This window comes from Orcinus orca, chromosome 2 (genome assembly GCF_937001465.1).
Source record: "Orcinus orca chromosome 2, mOrcOrc1.1, whole genome shotgun sequence".
NCBI lineage: Eukaryota > Metazoa > Chordata > Mammalia > Artiodactyla > Delphinidae > Orcinus > Orcinus orca.
In genome coordinates, this window is record NC_064560.1 from 176,356,761 (window position 1) to 176,375,982 (window position 19,222).

Consider the following 19,222-nt stretch of genomic DNA (forward strand, 5'->3'; position numbering starts at 1 on the left):
GCATGTTAGGCAGCCTTCCTGGAATAGGAAATTCCAGGCCTGTTGTTACTCCCAGAAAGAGGAAGAAACGAATATATATATATATATATATATATATATATTTTTTTTTTTTTGAAACGAATATATTTTTAAATACCTGGTTCCATTAAGCAAGTTTACTGAGCACTGACGAAGGGGTTCCAGTGGGGTCCAGATTGCCACGTTGCAGGAAGAGGTAAACTGTACCTTCACAGGAAGGGTCATTTTCCTCGACAAGCCCCGCCCTGGTGACCTCAGTGTGAGTCAGCACCCTCTAATCCAGACACTACCTCCTGCAGTTACAGCTATTTCCTTCATCTGTCCTTGCCTGTTTTATTAGGTGGCAGTGAGGTCTGCAGGCTAATCCAACCAACATGACTTGGCCAAAATGTAATTAAAGTAGGAAATCAGTACTGATCCGGCTAATTTAGACCCCCAATATCCTCCTTTGGCTTGAATTAATCAACAAGTGCTGGGCTGAACTAATTTGCATCTAGTTCAGCATTATATCTGCTTCCTGGGGCTTCGAACAGATACTTTTTGATAAACTACCTGTGCTCTAGCTTGAATCAAATCAAGGACCCCTTGGGACTTCCTTGGCAGTCCAGTGGTTAAGACTCCGTGCTCCCAATGCAGGGGGCATGGGTTCTATCCCTGGTCAGGGAACTAAGATCCGGCGTGCTGCACGGCGTGGCCAAAATCAACAAAAACAGCAAATCAAGGACCCCTCCTAACACAGAGACCAGTGACAAAAAAGGACCCCTTTCACACCTGGCGGGAGAGTTACCAATTGCAGAATACCTAGGAAAAATCTGAAGTGAAGTTTACAAGTGTCTCAGTAATAACCAAAGCACCAGGCAAAGTTCCTGTTATATGACAGCTCGGTAACATTCATATCCCCAGGACTGATGGCTGTTCCAATTTTCACCACTTCCATTTCACTGATAACATTTTGGTTAGCCATCGGAGCCTAAAAAGCAGAATGACAGAGCTAAAAACAGAACTTTGGACTTGGGTTTGAATTGTAAATGTGTCACTTCCTAACAAATTGGGCAAATTTCCTCATCTGTAAAATGGGTGGTATAATAGGTACCTATAAGAGCATTAGAGATGGATGTAGGAGCTCTGGCCCCCGGTGGCATGTTACCTGCTGACTTCTGGGCTCCCAAGCCCACACATGTTCCCTTGAGCAGGAATTGATCTTCTGAAAATCTGGTTAATTGGCCAAATTGCAAATCCTAGGCCAAGGGTTCTCCTCAACTAAGAACCTCCTGAGGGGAACCTGTTAAATGCAGGAAAGTGGGCTCCACCCCTAGATACTCTTAGTGGGTGTGAGGTGTGGCCTGTGAGCTTACATTTTAATATCCCAGGTGATATTGATACCAGGGGTGATTTTGAGAAGCACTTCAACATGTTAAGAAAATCTAATCGTAATAGAGGAGCCAAAGAAGCACATCTGGGTCCCTTTTGTGAACAATGAGACCAAGGATCTGAAACATCCTGTCTCCCAAGAGACGAGGGAGGCCAGCAGGATCTGGCAGGTTTGTACTGTTGGTTGTTTTAAACCCTAGTAAGAATTCAATATGACCAGTCTTTTTTTTTGCGGTACGCGGGCCTCTCACTGTTGTGGCCTCTGCCGCTGCGGAGCACAGGCTCTGGACGCGCAGGCTCAGCGGCCATGGCTCACGGGCCCAGCCACTCCGCGGCATGTGGGATCCTCCCGGACCGGGGCACGAACCCGTGTCCCCTGCATTGGCAGGCGGATTCTCAACCACTGCGCCACCAGGGAAGCCCAACCAGTCTTTTTTTTTTTTTTTTTTTTTAATTTATTTTTGGCTGCGTTGGGTCTTCATTGCTGCGTGCCGGCTTTCTCTAGTTGCAACGAGTAGGGGCTACTCTTCGTTGCGGTGTGTGGGCTTCTCATTGCGGTGCCTTGTTGCAGAGCACAGGCTCCAGGTGCACAGGCTTCAGTAGTTGTGGCACACGGCCTCAGTAGTTGTGGCTTGTGGGCTCTAGAGTGCAGGCTCAGTAGTTGTGGCACACGGGCTTAGCTGCTCCACGGCATGTGGGATCTTCCCGGACCAGGGCTATGAACCCATGTCCCCTGCATTGGCAGGCGGATTCTTAACCACTGCACCACCAGGGAAGCTCTCAACGTGACCAGTCTTGCCTAGCCTAGAACCTTTTACGAGGTAACCCAGAGGAGGAAAAATGGGGCAAAAACAAACATCCAGGTGGCTGGGGCAGCTAAGTTAGAAACAGCTGTGGTGTTCGTGCTGGATGTGTAGCCACGGATGGCTCCTGGTGTCCGGGATGGGACGAACAGCCAGGTGAGCCAGGACGGCCTACACTGGACCAGAGCGGGGGAGGGTCCTCTCTGATTTCATGGGCCTCTCCTGGCTCTGATACCAGCGGCTCCTGAAATCCTCCCTTTAACAGGGTCAGTGACCCCTCTGTGATTCTTTCTGCTCACGCACAGGTGTTCCCTAAGCCGGCAGCCACCTGCACAGCATCTCTTTCTCCTTTGTACAGTTTGAATAAACACCATTTTATAGCTGATCAACGCCCCAGCCCCTTCAAGGCTCCTTTTCAGCCCCCTTTTCTTTAGTTTCTCTCACCTGTGGCCTGACGTGGTAGCAATTTAGCATGTCACTTGGATTAAAAATGGGGCTGGTTAAGTTCAGTCTGGGTAATAGACAAAGCATTAGGTATAGATTAAATTTAGGCAGTGTGTTTAAGTGTCAAGGTAAATTATATTAGAAAGGAGGGGAATTAGCCGTTTCCTGGGGAAACAGACTCTGGGATATCTCTATCTTGTTATTTATTTTTTTTAAGTTTCAGCTAAAACATAATTGAAACATTCCTGTGCTAATCGTATTGAATTCCCCAGACAAGAGACAGGGAAGGGAACTTGGCTCCCACCTAGTGACCCGAGATCCTGGCCTCTCTGACCCTGTAATATTCTAGTTGCACCAGAGTGCTGTTAGACGGTGATCCCGGACCAGACTAATAAGCCTCCCTCTAGGTGTGATGTAATTGGAAATATCTGGCTTTCTGAGTTTCTCCAGGTAGTGGCTCTGAACACACCTTGTCTCATTCTGCTTCCTGATGTGACTTCCCCAAATGCGAGAAGTGACAGTGGAGTGTGTGGTAAGGGTACCAACTAAGGTAGGGGTCTCTCATAGGTGTAATTCTTGGGACAACTCTGCATTGGATCCCCTTGCAGCAAATTGCTTGGGGAAGTGGGGTCACTTCCTCTGGTGTAAATGCAATTGATCTATCTGACCAAAGGACTTGGAGTGAATGTGCCCCTAAGGTCCTGCTAGCTCTTCCCTGCCTCCTAGGTAACCCTTTAGGAGTTTGAGTAAAGATAACCAAGTAAAGATTACCTAACTGATGTTTAGTCTAAACTAAACTCTGCACCCCGGAGCTCTGCCTGCCCAGCAGGGTTAGGTAATCACAAACGCAGTCCAGGGGAGCTTGGCTTGGACTGTAAGCAAGGGCTCCCTACACCCCTCTGCTCTGCTGGGGCTCCAAATTCTTCATCAGACAGAATTTGAAAATAAAGTGCTTTATTGCTGAGGTTCCCAGAGAGTTTCAGGGCAGCCGCCTAGGGGCTAGGACTGAAGTTCCCTACTTTTGGAGGCTTTTATGAACAGAGACAGTTGGGATATCAGCATTTCAACCCCGCAGAAGGCAAGAAGGTGTGGTTGCAGAGGGAAGGGGGAGATGAGGGCTGAGGGGAGGCAGGGAAGAGGCACGAGGTGTGCTGGGAGAGCTGATCATATGCATCTCTTCCCAACTCTGAGCTCAGCGTGTTCAGCGACATCACCTTGGGAGCCTGAAGTGGGCCACAGTGGGAACGTTTACACCACAGAAATTGCCCAAATGCTACAAATTGAGGCTGTCCCCCTGCCACCCCGCCGGGAGAGCTGATTTACCAGCTCACCCTGCACATGACTCATCCTTCTGGGCTGGTTCTGAACCCACCCCAAGCCTGGCCACTGTGCTCATTCAGGGCGCTGTGATCTCCCAGCCCCACACATTCCTACAACCCGGACAGAACAGAGGTGAGCTGGACAAAGGGACCAGCATTCACTAATCCGTTCTGCACCTGGATCCTGCCTTGTCTTGGCTGCCACGGCCTGTCTATCCACTTACAGTCCCACTGACGGCCTTCAGCCCTAGACTGAAGTGGTGTCCAATGAAAGGCCGCTCGGGGCTGAGGGGGTGGGCAAGTGGGCCACGTGCGACCGCTCAGCGCTAAGGAGGGCTGCTGGCCCAGGGCTGGTTGGCTGCTGGCCCGCGGGCCGGGATGACGAGACTGGCCCTCACGGCTGGGGCTCTAAGTGACTCACTGCAGGTCCCGGGAATCAGGGTGTGTGGAGAGCCGGGCACACACCTGAGCACAGAGGGAGAGGGAGGACAATGGGTGTCCAGGCTGCGACAGCGCCTCCCAGCGGGCAAGAGGTAAGGCCGCCACAGCTACGCATCTCGGGGCAGCCCCGGGGGCCTTGGGAGCTGAGCTCCCTCCTCTCACCCTGGGCCTTATACACTCTTCAACCTTTTCCCCAACCCCACACCAACACCTGGGGTGCTGACCTCCCCGCCTCAGGTTCAAAGGCAGAGGGCTCGAGGCACCAGACTGGCCTCACCAGGTCTGGGCCAGGCAGGGTGAGCGGCCCGTGAGGAAAGTTCTCCAGCACAGCAGCCCTCATTAGAACTCCTTGGCCTCCTGCAACTGCGCCAGGTATTCCTCCTCGGGGGGGTTGTCCGTGCAGGCCCGGCCATTGTTCGGGGGCCGCACGGCGTGGTAGCGGCTCCAGTCCCCCTTACACAGGATCCAGGGCAGCGTGTCCACCTTGAAGTGCAGCTCGGGCGAGAAGTCGGTGCTGACGAGGTCGGGCGCGCCGGCGCCCTTGCCTCGGGTCAGCAGCCGGCTGCCCGCGTCGTAGCAGCAGTGCTGGGCGGCCAGCGTGCTGCTCTCCCCGGACAGCAGAGAGCGCAGGCAGAAGCGGGCCGTGGGCTGGTACACGTCCAGGCGCTCGCGTGGGCCGCTGGCGTCCCTCCACCGGAAGCTGCGGCCCTGGTGCTCGTCCTGCAGGCTCACGGCGCTGGACACGGCCTCCAGCGGGTACGCACACGGGCAGCTGGGCAGGTCCCGCAGCACCTGGCTCAGGTACTTGGCTAGGAAGTCACTCTTGCAGTTCAGCCACTTCTCACAGCTGTCCACATCTGCAGAGGGCAGGGGAGCGTGGGAAGGGGACCGGTCAGCCCCTGGGGTGGGGGGGACTGGTCAAGGGCCAATGCATGGAGGGGGAAGGCCTAGGCCCCAGCTGGTGCAAAGCTGTGCCTTGTTAGGGCCGTAGGGGCAGGAGGGGAAGGACCCACACCAGAGCGGGGGGCAGTCTGACGTGGCCACCGCTGTTAACAGATACGGGCAACCACACACCACCCAGGCAAGCTGAAGCAACAGGCCGTAGCCGAATGGACATCGGCCAAGGGGCTGGAGGAGGGGCCTACAGCCCCTCTGCGGAGCTAGGCCTTGTCCCTTTAGATGCTGGATGGCGGGAAAGATCCTGGGATCGTGGGGAATGAGCTGGGGTGGGTGGGGGCAGGGACAGCAGTTTTAGCCTCTTGGTAAGAAAATGTTTCACTGTTTTCACCACTTGCCCATTCTTGTTCTTAACTTTGCCTTTCTTAGGCTCACTCTGTCTTTCTGGGCCCCCTGTGACCCCTCTGTCTATGCTGCCCTCCCCCCTCTCCCTACCTTGGAAAATGTGGCCTCTGACCCTGGCCACCCAGAACAAACTGCTCCTCCCTCTTTGCTGCAGACCCTTGGGCCCACTTGGCAGTGCTGTACCTAAGTTGGTTGTGTGTGTCTTTCCCCCGAAGACCTGAGCCCCTTGAGGGCAGGGACTGGGCTTGGTCTTCTGGGAATCCCCTGCCCCACACAGGGCCGGGTGCACCCTCCCGGCTCAGTGAGCTTCTGTGGCATTGAGCATAGGACCCATCTGCAAGGGGGCTGTGGGCAGCTGCCTGCCTCCTTGTGGGGTGCAAGAGACACAGATGTGGAGTGTGCTGGGGAAAGCGCGGCCCGCTCCAAGCTGCCGGAAGGGGCAGTCCTGGAGCTCTGGACCCTGACCTGTTTTTGAGGGCAACTGCTCCCCAGACAGAGCCTGCCAGGAGCCTCCAAGAGTGACCAGGGAGTGGAAGCCAGAATGTCCCCAGCCTATCCTGCTGCCAGGGAGCGTACGCCCCACTAGATGGTCTCCAGTCTCTGGGCTCCCCTCAAGACCTTCTTCCCAGCAGGAATATCAGGCTGGGAAAGGCCAATGGGCCTGGCTAGGGGGTTTGGAAATGTTACGGTCCCCTTGCTGGGGAGGCTAACCTTCCACCTGGAAGATGTACCCTCTGCCTCAGTGGATGGAGGCAAGATTCCTGCCCGCGCGGTGAGGCTCCACCCTCCCGAGAGAGGTTTCCCCCAAACCCCCAGGGGCAGGGCCTAGCCCCCCACTGACCTGGGCTGAGCATGTCCGTAGAATTGTGGGCCAGGGGCCGCCACCCCTCACTGGGGAAGCCCAAGGGGTCCTTGTCCTCAGCGCCTTTGGGAAGAGAGGAGGCCAGGCTGGTGGTGCCGCAGGGCACCTCTGTGCTCCCGATGGGAGCCCAGCCCTCACTAGGCTCTCGGTGCCCGCGGCATCTGGGACAGGCCTGGCACGGGGCAGGACCACCGTGTGTGTGAGCTTCCTGCCTCCCCTCTCCCAAGCCCACCCTATGTGGGCTTACACGCCCACATTCCCAGGGGACCAAGTCCAGCATGTAAGCCACTCCGTCTGCAGGAGCTGCGGCTCATCTCACCAGGACAGGGGGCAGGTTGCAGGCACGGGACTCAGTGGCAGTGCAGATGTAGCCACAGGGCCGAGTCCTCTGCTGGCTGCCACTGCCGCTGCCGCAGCTCCCACTGCAGGGAGACCAGGGGCTCCATTCCTCTTGAAGCTGGGTCTGCGTCAAGGCAGGGAGCCAGGGGTGAGGGAGCAGAGCCCACGGGGTGCCTTGGTGCGAATTAGCAGAAGGCACCCCTTCCTTGGGAGGATACGGCCCGGGCCAGGACGCCCCTAGCGGACGGAGCATGGGCTGAATTTCAGCCCCACTAGTCTGCTCATCTGGGTACCCCTGTGCAGTGAACACCCGGGCAAATCCTGGAGATGTCACAACTCCCAGCCACCCACTCTGTGCCCACACAGCAACGAAGAGGTAAAGCCACCTGGAGGCCACCTGACCACTGCTGAGGGGACCTTGGGCAAGTCCCCCGACATCTCTGAGCTACAGTTTTTGTGCCAATCAAAACCAAGAGTGACAATACTTCCCTGGCACTGGGGGTATTAAAGAATGTCCCTGCTCCCCACGTCCTGGTCTGAGGGACCCAAAATGCACCACGACAGTACCCACAGGCCTTTGGCTGCATGGGCCTGAGACCCAGGGCTCTCTGTGGAACCCCCAAAGTACTGACACACACACCCAGCTCTCTCCTCGCTTCCCAGGCAGGCCTGAGCAGGCTGGTACCAAGTGTTTAAGGAAAATCAATGGAAGAAAAGCTGAAAGTCATGAAAATTCTGCCTGTTAGCTTACATGACTTTGGTGAAATGGAAAAAGCCTGCTACAACTTAGTCTGAACCAACGATGAGACACCAGGGCTCTGGGGAGAAGTGCTGTAACTGTGTGTGAAACATGTCTGTACCCAGGGAAAATTGAAACTGCAATATGCAAAAATAAAAATGCCTGTCATGGGGCGGGGGACAGGCTTTAGGCGATATTTTCTGAATAGTCTACGTTGTTATGTTGCTTTCGAAAAAAAAAGTAATAGCCAATACTTTATTATGTACTGGCACTTTAAAAGTACTAACTCACGGGCTTCCCTGGTGGCGCAGTGGTTGAGACTCTGCCTGCTAATGCAGGGGATACGGGTTTGAGCCCTGGTCTGGGAGGATCCCACATGCCGCGGAGCAACTAGGCCTATGAGCCACAACTACTGAGCCTGCGCGTCTGGAGCCTGTGCTCCACAACAAGAGAGGCCGCCATAGTGAGAGGCCCGCGCACCACGATGAAGAGTGGCCCCCGCTTGCCACAACTAGAGAAAGCCCTCGCACAGAAACGAAGACCCAACACAGCCAAAAAAAATAAATTGATAATAAACTCCTACCCCCAACATCTTCTTAAAAAAAAAGTACTAACTCACTTACTACTCTCTATACCCAATTCTACGTAGTCAGGGTTGTGCCCATGTCCATTTTAGAGAAGAAGGAACTGAGGCCCAGAGAGGTTAACCTGCCCAAGGTCACTCAGCTGGTAAGCAGCAGACCCAGGGTTCAAAGTCACACAATCTGAAGGTGAGGTCAGTTGTGAGTGGTAGGATTTATAATATTTCTTAATTTGTTGGAAATGGATATGAATATATATATATTATTAACAAATGTCTGTTCTGCTTAGGGGATCTCAGGGCTGTTGTGAGGGTCAAATGTTTGAAAAACAAACAAACAAACTTTGCAAGCTATGGGTAATGCTTGCCTGATGATGGTGTCTGCACAGGCCTAGGCTCCAGGTGCCCCTGCCCGGGAAGCTCTCACCCCCATTTCCACTCAGGACCCCAGGGCCGGGGATGTCAAGATGGGGGAGCTCACCGGAGCTATCAGGCTCCTTGAAGGCCCGGTCCCCGGGGGACAGCCAGCCCCGCTCCCAGCCTCCTGCGGCCCCACTGAACCCATGCTCTTGGTCCTCGTCGTCTTCCTCGTCGTGGTCCTCTTGGTCCTCACTCTCACGGTACTCTGGAGGGTAATCCTCCTCTTCCCCCGCGGCTCTGCCCTTGAGACCGGGCCTCCCTTCCTCGCCCTCCAGGTAGCCCCAGAATAGGGGCCAGAAGAGTTCCTTGGCCGGCAGCCAGCTGGGGGCCCCCTGGGACCAGCGATTGCTAGGCTCAGCCAGCAGGTCCATCTCCACCTCAGCCTGGGGGTCCTCCACCACTTCGATGGTCACCTGCAGAGGTACAGACACACCCGGCCAGTGAGGGAGGCTCAGAGCCAGACTCCAGAGGCAGGGGAGAGGACAAGCCTGGGGGCAGGGGCAGGGGCAGGGGGAGAGGACCGACCTTTTCTCCAAACCAGCTCATTCTTTCGGTCCACCTTCTTGGTCTCCCCGGGCACAGAGGGTCACAGTGTAAGACGTGGCTGTGCATCAGAATCTGCTGGAGATTCCTGAGCCCCTGACCCCACCCCAGACACGGATTTAACTGGTGTGTGAGGTAGGGCCAGGCGGAGTGGTCCTAACACGTGCCAGGGTGGAGACCCACTCATTTAAGAAAAGCTGGCCTTGAATTCTGGCTCCACCAGCCCACAGGCTGCGCAACTGCTGGGGCCACGGACGGCCCTGAATCTCCATTTCCTCATTCTAGGGCCGGAAAATGAGACCAAATGACAGCAGATCCGCACAACAGCCCTGGGGAGGGCTCTCGCCCACTACATCGTGGACAGGAAAGAAATAACGTGAAACCATTTATGTGAAAGTGAACTTTAAAAACGTCACTTTGGGCTATTACAAAGCGATAGGAGGTCACAGAACAAAATTTGGGGAAAAGAACAAGCAAAATATAAAGAAGAAAATGGAAATCACCGATATTCCATCTCAGGTAACATTTTGGTGATTAACCTTCCAAGTTTAGATATATAGACACACACACACACACACACACACACACACACACACTTTTAAACAACTTTAGAATGTTGTGTGTTCTATATTTTTGTGACCTGTTTTCTCTTTTGGTGAAAGTGTTTTGTAAGCTATAGATGGTACACAAAATGCAGGAATTATTGTCATTAGGGATTCGGGACTGATGGTGGAGTATGTAAACTGGAATTCCACCAACCCCTCTAGTTTTCTCTCCCATAAAGCCCCTCTGGTGGGCAGGCCACCACCCACTGCTCCACAGGCAGGGCGGGGGCTGTCACCTTCTCCGACCTGCACAGGACCCCTGCCCTCCAAGCAATACCGGATGGGACGCCTGACTTCAGAGCTGAGCTCTTCAGCCCAGCTTCTCTCCAGGTGTCCACTGGGCCCACGGCCCCCCTGTAGCTCTCACCTGGATATTGGGGTTTGGGGCACTCAAGTCTGTGTTGGCCAATCCCGGCAGCTTCTGCAGCTCCAGCAGCAAGGGAGCATCCTCCAGGGTCCCGGGCAAGGAGGTCTTGTCCAGGGTCAGGGCTGCTGGCTCAGTGAGAGCCCAGCGTCTGTGTCGGCGCAGCCCTGCCTGGAGGTGGGCTCTGGAGAGCAGAGGGGGCTCCTCTTCTCTAGGAGAGCTGGGGTCTGGGGAGACCGAGACCTGAGGGAGAGATGGGAGGGAGGGGTGCCTGAGGTCAGCGCCCATGCGAACCCGGAAAAAGCTGGTGGGGGGCGGGAGCAGGGGGAGATTCGGGAGCCCTGGGAGCAGACCAGGTCACAAACTTGCCTGGAGACCGTGTATCCAAACGTGTCTGCTTTAACACCTCAGAGGGTGGACGGCGTCCACAAAGCGCTCGGGCAAATGATGCCAGCGCGAGGCACGAGAAGGAGGGTTCAAATCAGGTTTCTACACATGGAAGAAACACAATCCAACCTGCTCATTTCACAGATGAACAAACTGAGGCCCAGAGGGGAAGTGAGATGTTCAAGGCAGTGGCTCCAAAGTGCAGTTTGCAGACACTTGCCTCAGAATCCCCCAGGGCCCTTGTCAGAGAACAGACACCCAGGCCCTCCCACGTCAGGGCAGGAAGGCTCAGGAAGGCCGACAGGGGCGTGGGCAGCAGACCCAGGCCCTTCCCCGCAGCACACTCCCCTGCCCCCTGGCCTTCCCAAGCCATCCGTGCGGGGGCTGTATTTCTTGGCATCCCCGACCATAGCAACCTTCCTCCGCCTGCTCGCGTGGGGGCCCGGCCCCTTTTCCTATTCCAGGCTGCTTGTGTGGCCGTCTGTCTGCCAGTGAATCCCCTCCACCAGCCAGTGCCATGAGGTCCACACTGGGACTGTCCTTGATGCAGCTCAAATAGTAAGTGAAAGCAGTCCTGGCTGTCTCTGACTCTTGCTCTGGCCTTCCCTGCTCAGATGGTGGAGCACTGGGTCGGCACCTACCTCCAGGCTGCAGCCATCGCCCAGGTCTCCACACCAGGGCAGAAAGAGCCCTGTCCAGGGCTGCCTGGTGAGCCTCAGGGCCAGGAGCCTGTGGACCCTGCCTCACCCAGGCCACAGCCTCACCCAGGCCACAGCCTTCTTTCTGCCTCTACACCAGGGCAGAAAGAGCCCTGTCCAGGGCTGCCTGGTGAGCCTCAGGGGCCAGGAGCCTGTGGACCCTGCCTCACCCAGGCCACAGCCTTGAGCCCACCTCCCGCCTCATGTCTCGGACAGTGTGGTACGGCTGAAAAACATGGGTCTGAAGAGTCAGATCAGCTTGGGTTCAAATCGCAGCTCTCCCTCTCACTTGCTCATTCAATTTGATGATTTCCCATCAACAAAATGAGAATAATAATTCCTACCTGGAAGGATTGTCAGAATTTTCTTTATCAAACACTTCCACAGCATCCACTGTGGCAGGCACTATTCTAAACACTTAAATCACTCGTTTAGTCCTCCCAACAACCCTCAGAGGTAAGGGCTAGCTGTCATCTCCATTTTGATCATGAAAACTAACGCACAGAAAAGGCAAGTAACTTGCCTGAGGTCACACAGACATTTACTGTTAGAAGCAGGATTTGAACCGGGCAGCCAGAGCTCACACTCTTCACCAGCATGCTCCAACACTGCAGGCGGGAGCGCTGAGAGTCTACTTCACAAATCAGGGGCTGAATCGGTCTTGTTTCTCATGTCTCTCCCCTTTGACCCCCTCCTTCTGTGGTCCCCAGAGGCCTGGCTCCAAGGCTCCTGGACACAAACACCAGGTTTCATCTGCGGACATTTGGCAATGACATTTGTAGTTGTCACAGCTGGGGCGGGGAAGGGGGTGCTACTGGCATCTAGTGGGTAGAAACCAGAAATCTTAACAATGCATACATAGCACAACCTCACAGCAAGGATTATCCAGCCCAGAATGTCAACAGTGCTGCAGTTAAGAGACCCTGCTCTAGAGTCAGGCTGCCTGCGTCTGAATGCCCGTGGTGGCCTGGCTTCTGACCTGTGGGACCCTGGCAGGTGACATAACCTCTGTGAGCGTCCTCATCTGTAAAATGGAAACGGTGATGGGACAGAGCTGGTACTGAGCAGGCATTCAAAGTGTCCGTTTCCAGCCCTCCCCACCCTGGTGCCCAATCGGACCAGACGATGAGCAGAGACCACAGAAAGCCCTGGCTCAACATCACAGCCACACACACCACCCTTCCTCTCTTGGAGCCTCCTGCCCTGTGTGTCAGCCCCTGGGGAACTCCCCGGAGCGGAGGGGGACATCTGATCTTAGTTTGGGTTCCCTGAGAAGCCGACCCTGAGACAAAGATTCAAGGGCAAGTGGTTCCTTTGCAAAGTGATCCCTGGAGACACCAGCAGGGAGTGAGGCAGCAAGTCAGGGAGGGAGGCAGCTAGTAAAGAATGCTCCATGAAGCCAGTGACCACGGTGCACAACTGGAGCGCATCCCACTGGGCGCCTCAGTTATGCCATCGGTCATCGGCTGAGGGAGGCTGGGTGCGGGAGAGGATGGGCACTCCAGGCGCTTCGGGCTGGCCGTGCACAGCTCAGAGCAGGCCCTAGTGCCAGCAAAAGCCCTCAGGCAACTGGAAGTGAGGTCTGCAGGGATGTGGGCAGAGCACTCAGAGCCCTGACGTGTAAGCACCGTCTGAGCGCATCTTCCGTACCGCGCCTGGACCAGGCCCTTTACATACCTTCTGACACTTACTCCAGCTAGGGTGTAAGCTCCGTGCAGGTAGAAATGTTTGTCTGCTTTGTTCACGCTGTATCGCGTGCCTAGCACAGTGCCTGGCACGCTACAGGCGCTCAGTAAAGCATTTCTGAGTGATTGAATGAATGCCAGCAATGATGAGGGGTGAGTGTGACTATCTCTGTGTTAACGATGAGGCTGTGGAGGCTCAGAGAGGGTAAGGGGTTTCCATAAGGTCTCACAGGTTACACTATGGGAGCTTAGGTTCAAACTCAGCTCTGCCGGATCTCAATGCCCAGGCATCGGTGCACACGCGCCTGCGCAGACACTCAGGCCAATTACCCCTCAAGCGCACCCCCCTCTGCATTCAAAAAGCGCTTCGGCTTTCATCTTCTTGTCCGGCCCCGAAGGTGGTGGTAACGAGTGCAGGCTGGAGGCCACATCACCTGGGATCAAACCCCAACTTGGACACCTACTGGCTGTATGACCGTGGGCAGGTTACTTAATCTGCCTTAGTTTCTCCTCCTGTAAATTAGGGAAACGGCCGGCCATCCCTGTCTCATAGGGCTGTTGAGTTAGAACGGCGCCTGGCACGTGCAGCGAGTGTTACCTAGAGGTGGTGATAGATAGTTCTCAGAGAGAGAGCGGGCAGCACCCCTCTCACCAGCACGGTGTTGGTTCTTTACATCTTACTTGGTTTGAAGACCGCCCCCCTCCACTACTGATGCAGATCTCTGGGCGGTGTATTTCCATGACATTCTGAAGCAACTTCGGAGGCTCCCGCCTGTTTAAGAACACCTGCCCTACCCCACGGGACCACCTTCCACATCTTTTAGGCTTAAATGTGGAGTTTCACACGTGTACAAATACACAGCTCCATTCTTTTGGGGATGGTGTCATTACCCAGATAAACATGAGATATGTAGATATACACCAAGATATGTCCCCACCATTCATTCTCTCTCTCTCTCTCTCTCTCTCTCTCTCTCTCTCTCTCTCTCTCTCTCTCACACACACACACACACACACACACACACACACACAAACACGGGCCCACACATATGCTCCCAGGCTTGGCAGGGCAGCCCTGACCCATGTGTTTCCTGTTAACATAAGAGCCCCCCCTACCCACAAACCCTTACTGCATTGCTTGAGCATTGCCTGCTAACCTGCTTCAGCTCCCCTCACAGTCCCCCCACTCTCCCTTCTCCCCTCTGCCTCCTCTCAGGGGTCAGGAACTTGTTCCGGATAATGAAATCCAGTTGCCAGGTGCAGTCCATCATCTCTCCTCCGCGCAGCCACTGCTGAGGCCCGGGTGCATCCCTACAGAGCCCGGCTGCACACACAGTCACCACGGCTTCCCGGAGGTGCTGGAGCCCCATCATTCAAAGGCGGTTGCTTCTCCAGACAGGCCAGTGGACCACCGGCAGAGGAGTGGGGTTGGATGTCACCCTCCTCACTGGTGTGCGCTGTTCTAACCCAGCCCATCCTGGCCTGGGAGGGAGACCTACCTCAGAGCACACCCTCCAAGCACCAGGGCTGGCTTCATGCTGTGTGACCTGTGCACTTGTACAGCACGCTGCACAGGGTTTACTGCTCTGCTGTTGCCATCTTGAAATGCTTAGAGACCCCACGTTTTCATTCTGCACTGGGCCCCATGAACTACGAAGCCAGTGCTGTCGAGCACCCTGCAGGTACGGACCCAATGAATCCTCACAACCACGAGGTACCAGCGTCACCCTCACTTCCTGGAGGAGGCAGTCAAGGATCCGAGAGGTGGAGGAACTTGCTCAGGGTTACACGGGGGGCTGGCAGACCAGGTTTTGAGGCAGATGATCTGGCTAGAGAGCCTGTGCTCTTAATCCTTGTGCTTTGCCAGCTCCGGGCACGGGCAGCACCTTCTGGTTCACTGCCTGCCACTGTGGGGTGCGGAATGTGTCGAATGAACAAAACACTAGGACAGGATGTTCTGCTTTTCATATCCATCCTTCCCGTTGATCCTCATAACAACCAAGTGAGGTGAGAAGGGCAGGGACGATTAGGAGACTGAGATCCAGTGAGGCTGGGACTTGCCTGGGACCACTGAGCAGCCCAGCCTCCAGGTCTCAGTTCCTGACCTTCCTTCTCTCCCTCAACCACCTTTCCAGTGGTTCCGACCTCTCAGAGGGAGAAGAATGGTCTGGAGGGAGAACAAAGTTCACAGTCAAGAGGCGGGAAGGTGCCGAGCTGCAGGAGGTGGCGGAGGGCAAGGCCACAGGCTCGCCTCACACAGACCTGGGTTCCAGTTCCCCTTCTGTCAGTTGCTCACTGATTAGGCCAGAAAGACCCCAACCAAAGAAGGCCTATCTTCAGAAAAATACCTGCTTCTCGGTGCCACCCACCTGGCAGATGAGACCTTTCAACCCACCATGCCCCTCCTGCAGTCCAGGCCCTGCTGCCAGGTAACTGGCTGGATGACGCACCAGGACTGAAGTGCTGCCTAAGTACCCCTACCACGTGCATGACGCTGACCCGGGTTTGGGGAGCTCCTTCCTCTGTGTTTAGTCCTTCATCTCAGCCTGCACCCTCACAAAGTACTTCCTCCCATGGCAGCTGAATCCCTGCTGCCGCAGCATGAAATGTGCCCAGCTCTGCCCCGTGGGGGAATCCTTCCTGCGGGACAGTCCTTGAAGATGAGGAGCTGCCCTCTATCAATTCTTCTCTCTTGCCTAGTTCTAACCTCCATTACCCTCTTGTGGCTGCAAGTCCCCAGCTCCCCTCCGCCCTGCCCCAGGGTCTTCCCTTGCTGGCCTAGGAGGTGGTGGGTGCCAGGGTTAGGTGCCCAGGGGCTGGAGAATTAAGCAAAGCTGGCTTTGGACCCTGGCTTAGTTATTGGACCCATTGTCAGTTTCCTTGTCCTTCAAATGAGGACAACAAGACTATAGGAACACAAAATGCCCTGCAGCTGTTTGGGTGGTGTTCTGATCCCAACTAGAATAGAAGATACCCAAGGCAGAGCTGTATCATTCTTTGCTCGTCCAGCACCCAACAAATTGCGTGGCTCCAGCCCCTTGTAACGACGAGGGCACCCACGTGGACAATGCTTTCTCACCCCGCATGCCAGCCAACAAAGTGGGTTCTCATTCCCACTCGACTGTGGGAGTAAACTGAGGCTCAGCAACAGGCCTGCCCAGAGAGAGGATGGCATATTTTGCTCACGATAGTGATGATTTCAAGACTTTAGATGAGCAGGCTGGAGCATGACACGCAAAGGTCTCAGTGTAGCTCTGGAAAGACAGACCTGGCTCCCAATCCCAGTGAGGCTTACCATCTCTGTGCCTCGATTGTTTTCATCTGGAAAATGGGAATGATGCCCATGTCAGATATTTGACAATGAAATAACATCATGTTAAGTACTTTGTACTGAGTCTGTCAGGCCCAAGGGATGCTTACTGCCCTGCAGTCATCCTACACCTTTGGATCCAGGGGGCGTTTATGTTCTTCAGCTTCTTCACAAAGCCCCCTGGGCCGGTCAGTGATGTCTGACACATCACCAAGGCCCTAGAATAGCAGTGTGCACTCTCTCAACATGATTCCTCGGCTCACACCTTCGACGTGTGACTGCTTTAGCCCACATCATTCACTCATGGGAAACGTTTGAGCTGGACGGGACCACGGAGGTGACTTAGCCCCTCATTTCAAATGTCGGGAAATTGTCCAAGGGGAGTCACACGTGAGTTAATAACCAGCTGGGACCAGAACCCCAGGCCTCGGGCTCCAAGCTCTGTTTTTCCTCCATGCCAGCAATTTGTTTGAACATGTTTCTGAGGGCTCTGCCAGGCTCTGTACCAGGGCTGGGGATATGACTTTGGCTCTGAAGTAACTCATCCTCTGGGCTGGCCTTGGGGGAAGATCTGGCAAACATACTAAAAATAATTACAATCAAAGGGGTAAGTAAAAAAGTATTTATGCCAATTCAGTTGATTTTATTTTCCATTGTCATCTCCACTGAGGAAGTGGACTGGCCAGAGGCTGTTCAGTTCCTCTAGATTTGTCTTCAGCTGTGGCTCCTAACAACGGGCAGGAAGAGGGGGTATCCCACAGGAAATGACGTCTGGCTCTGGGCAGCGGGTGCTACAGGCATCTAGTGGGTAGAGGCCAGCGATGCCGCTAAACATCCTACAATGCTACAACTCACAACAAAGAAGTGTATAACCCCAGGATGATGGTAGTGTGGAGGTTGAGAACGCCTGGTCTACAGGACGTACTCTCAACAGGGGCAAAAATTAGATCTTGGAGGAGGAGGCAAAAAATCTAAGTATTATTGCAAAACAATGGTTTGTAACACTCCAAAGGGCCTTAGTGCATAAATAGAGAGCATATCTGTGGTATTAAAATTTCATGGGGGAGGCACTTAGAACAAATAGAGTCTAAAAATCTCCTTAGGAGGGAGGGCAGTCATGAAAAAAAGATGGACAAACAAGGGTCCACAGAGACCACCCCCCCTCAAATGCAGGGGACGTGCTTTCTTCCCGTTGCCTCTGGAGGGCCTCAGCAGCCTGGGCACTGACAGGGCCCCAAGCTCAGGCTCTCGCTCACTTCACTGCTCTCCTGCCCTCGCCTCGGGCCCTGAGTGTCCTCATCTGGAAAATGAGAAGAGCCACTCCGGCCTCCCCCTAGAATTGCTCCGTGCACTGAGAGGCCAGGACCCCCTGCCACACGGGCCTGCTCCCGTGAACCCTGCAGCAAGTCTGGCGGGCTTTGTCCCCATGGGGATAAGTCCGCTGTGGTCCAGTAGGGAACGGCTGGACCGTTGACCCCTGGCGACGGGAGACGCGGGTTTTGACAGACGGTGATTTCTCTTCGTGTCTAAACTACTCTTGGTCTCACTCCTCTGTCTTCAGTCGCCCGCAAAAGCCCACTCACAGCCCCTCCCCACCCCCAGAAAGCGCTCCTCTACCTCTTACCGACCTCTTCTGCTTGTTCAAGTACCTAATGATATAAAGGTCCCACCCAGCAAGTTGGAGGCCCCCACTTACTACCTCACCTTCTCTCAATTCACACCCTAAAGTACCCAAATCCTTTGAAGATTTGATTGAAGAGGCTGCACCAGGGGCTCACTTCACCGCTGGAACCTCAGCAACACCCGCCCGCCACTCCGCAAAGCGCTGCGGTCCTTGAGCATCCTCCGGACTCCTCTCGGAGCGCGCACCTGAACCTCATGGCTGCAGGAGAGGTTCGCTCAGGGCGAGGCAGCCGCGGGGACGCGGCGGGCGGATGGGAAAGGAAGCCGGGAGGCTGCAGGGTGTCTGCGCACCAAACTCAGCACAGAAGTAACGTTTCTCCCCAGGGTGACCTGCTTCACAGCCCGGGGGTGTTTTCCGCAGGTCCGGCGCACCTGGCCACCGCCCGATGCCCGCCGACGTCCGGGCCGGTCCCGCCCCTCGCACTCGGGGGCCACCACTCGCGTCCCGGTCCTGCTCCCCGCGCGGCCAGAGCTGGGGGCCGGGGGAGCAGGGACCCAGCGCGCCGCAGCCCGCGCCGCGCCGCTCACCTCCGCCAGCCTCACGTGGCTCCAGCCGGGGCCCCGCGGCTTCCGCAGGGGGAGCGCTCGCACAGCGGCCAGCAGCGCGGTCAGCAGCACCACGCAGAGGGGGAGCGCCGCGCGGCCGGGGAGTCGAGGCATCCTCTCCCTCCCGAGGCTGCTCCGCCCGGCGCCTTCGCGCCTCCCGGGCCGCTCCGGCGAGTCGGTTGACGCCGGGCCTCGCCTCCTCCGGGGGCGGGAGCGCTGGGACGGCGGCGCAGGCCCGGCAGCGCCAGCGCTCAGGGCTCGGGAGGGGAGCTCCGGCGGCCGCGGGGGCGCGCGGGGCGGGGGCGCGCGGCTCTTCTCTCTCTCTCTCTCTCTCTCTCTCTCTCTCTCTCTCTCTCTCTCCTCTCTCTCTCCTCTGTCTCTCTCTTCTCTGTCTCTCTTCTCTCTCCTCTCTCTCTTCTCTCTTTTCTCTCTCTCCTCTCCTCTCTCTTCTCTCTCCTCTCTCCTCTCTCTCTCCCTGGCCCGACGTGGGCGCCCCGGCTGCTCTCGGGTCGGCGCTCGGGGTGTCCCCCGCCCTCCCCGGAGGGGTGGCCCCTCGCGCTCCCGGACAAGTCTTGGCCCAGCGGGCGGCTCCCTTTGATCTGGCCGCCTCCCCGCCCTGAGTGCCCGCCGCTGTCGCCGGCGCAGCCCCAAGCGAATTCCTGTTCGGGGAAAGTCGCAGCCCGCCTGCCGGCGCTCTCCAGTCCAACTGTGCGACTCCTGCGGGGTCCTGAGGGCGACGCCGGGGCTCACCGACCGCCAGAGC

The 19,222-nt window shown here is 55.9% G+C and overlaps 1 protein-coding gene across 2 annotated transcripts; it reads right to left on the reverse strand.

The window, feature by feature from the left end:
• Window positions 1-1,820: 1,820 nt before the first annotated feature.
• Window positions 1,821-18,843, reverse strand: ISM2 (isthmin 2). 2 transcript variants are annotated; one of them, XM_012539533.3, is made up of 5 exons: window positions 18,442-18,843; window positions 10,154-10,393; window positions 8,700-9,051; window positions 6,540-6,623; window positions 1,821-5,253 (listed from the first exon to the last, which is right to left on the reverse strand). In XM_012539533.3, exons 1-5 carry the CDS (start codon window positions 18,571-18,573, stop codon window positions 4,736-4,738), a joined length of 1,326 nt encoding a protein of 441 aa, XP_012394987.1. In that variant the 5' UTR covers window positions 18,574-18,843; the 3' UTR covers window positions 1,821-4,735. The 2 variants fall into 2 exon arrangements, with proteins under 2 accessions (XP_012394987.1, XP_033269747.1); XM_033413856.2 differs by lacking the exon at window positions 6,540-6,623.
• Between the last annotated feature and the right edge of the window lie 379 nt (window positions 18,844-19,222).

Bases quoted from the DNA above. Each gene is read 5' to 3' on its own strand.
- ISM2 (XM_012539533.3), bottom strand. From the start codon at position 18,573: ATGCCTCGACTCCCCGGCCGCGCGGCGCTCCCCCTCTGCGTGGTGCTG. The intron at 10,394-18,441 runs GTGAGCGGCGCG...TCTCTCCCTCAG, and splicing joins GCCACGTGAGGCTGGCGGAG to GTCTCGGTCTCCCCAGACCC. The intron at 5,254-6,539 runs GTCAGTGGGGGG...TGCCCTCTGCAG, and splicing joins TACGGACATGCTCAGCCCAG to ATGTGGACAGCTGTGAGAAG.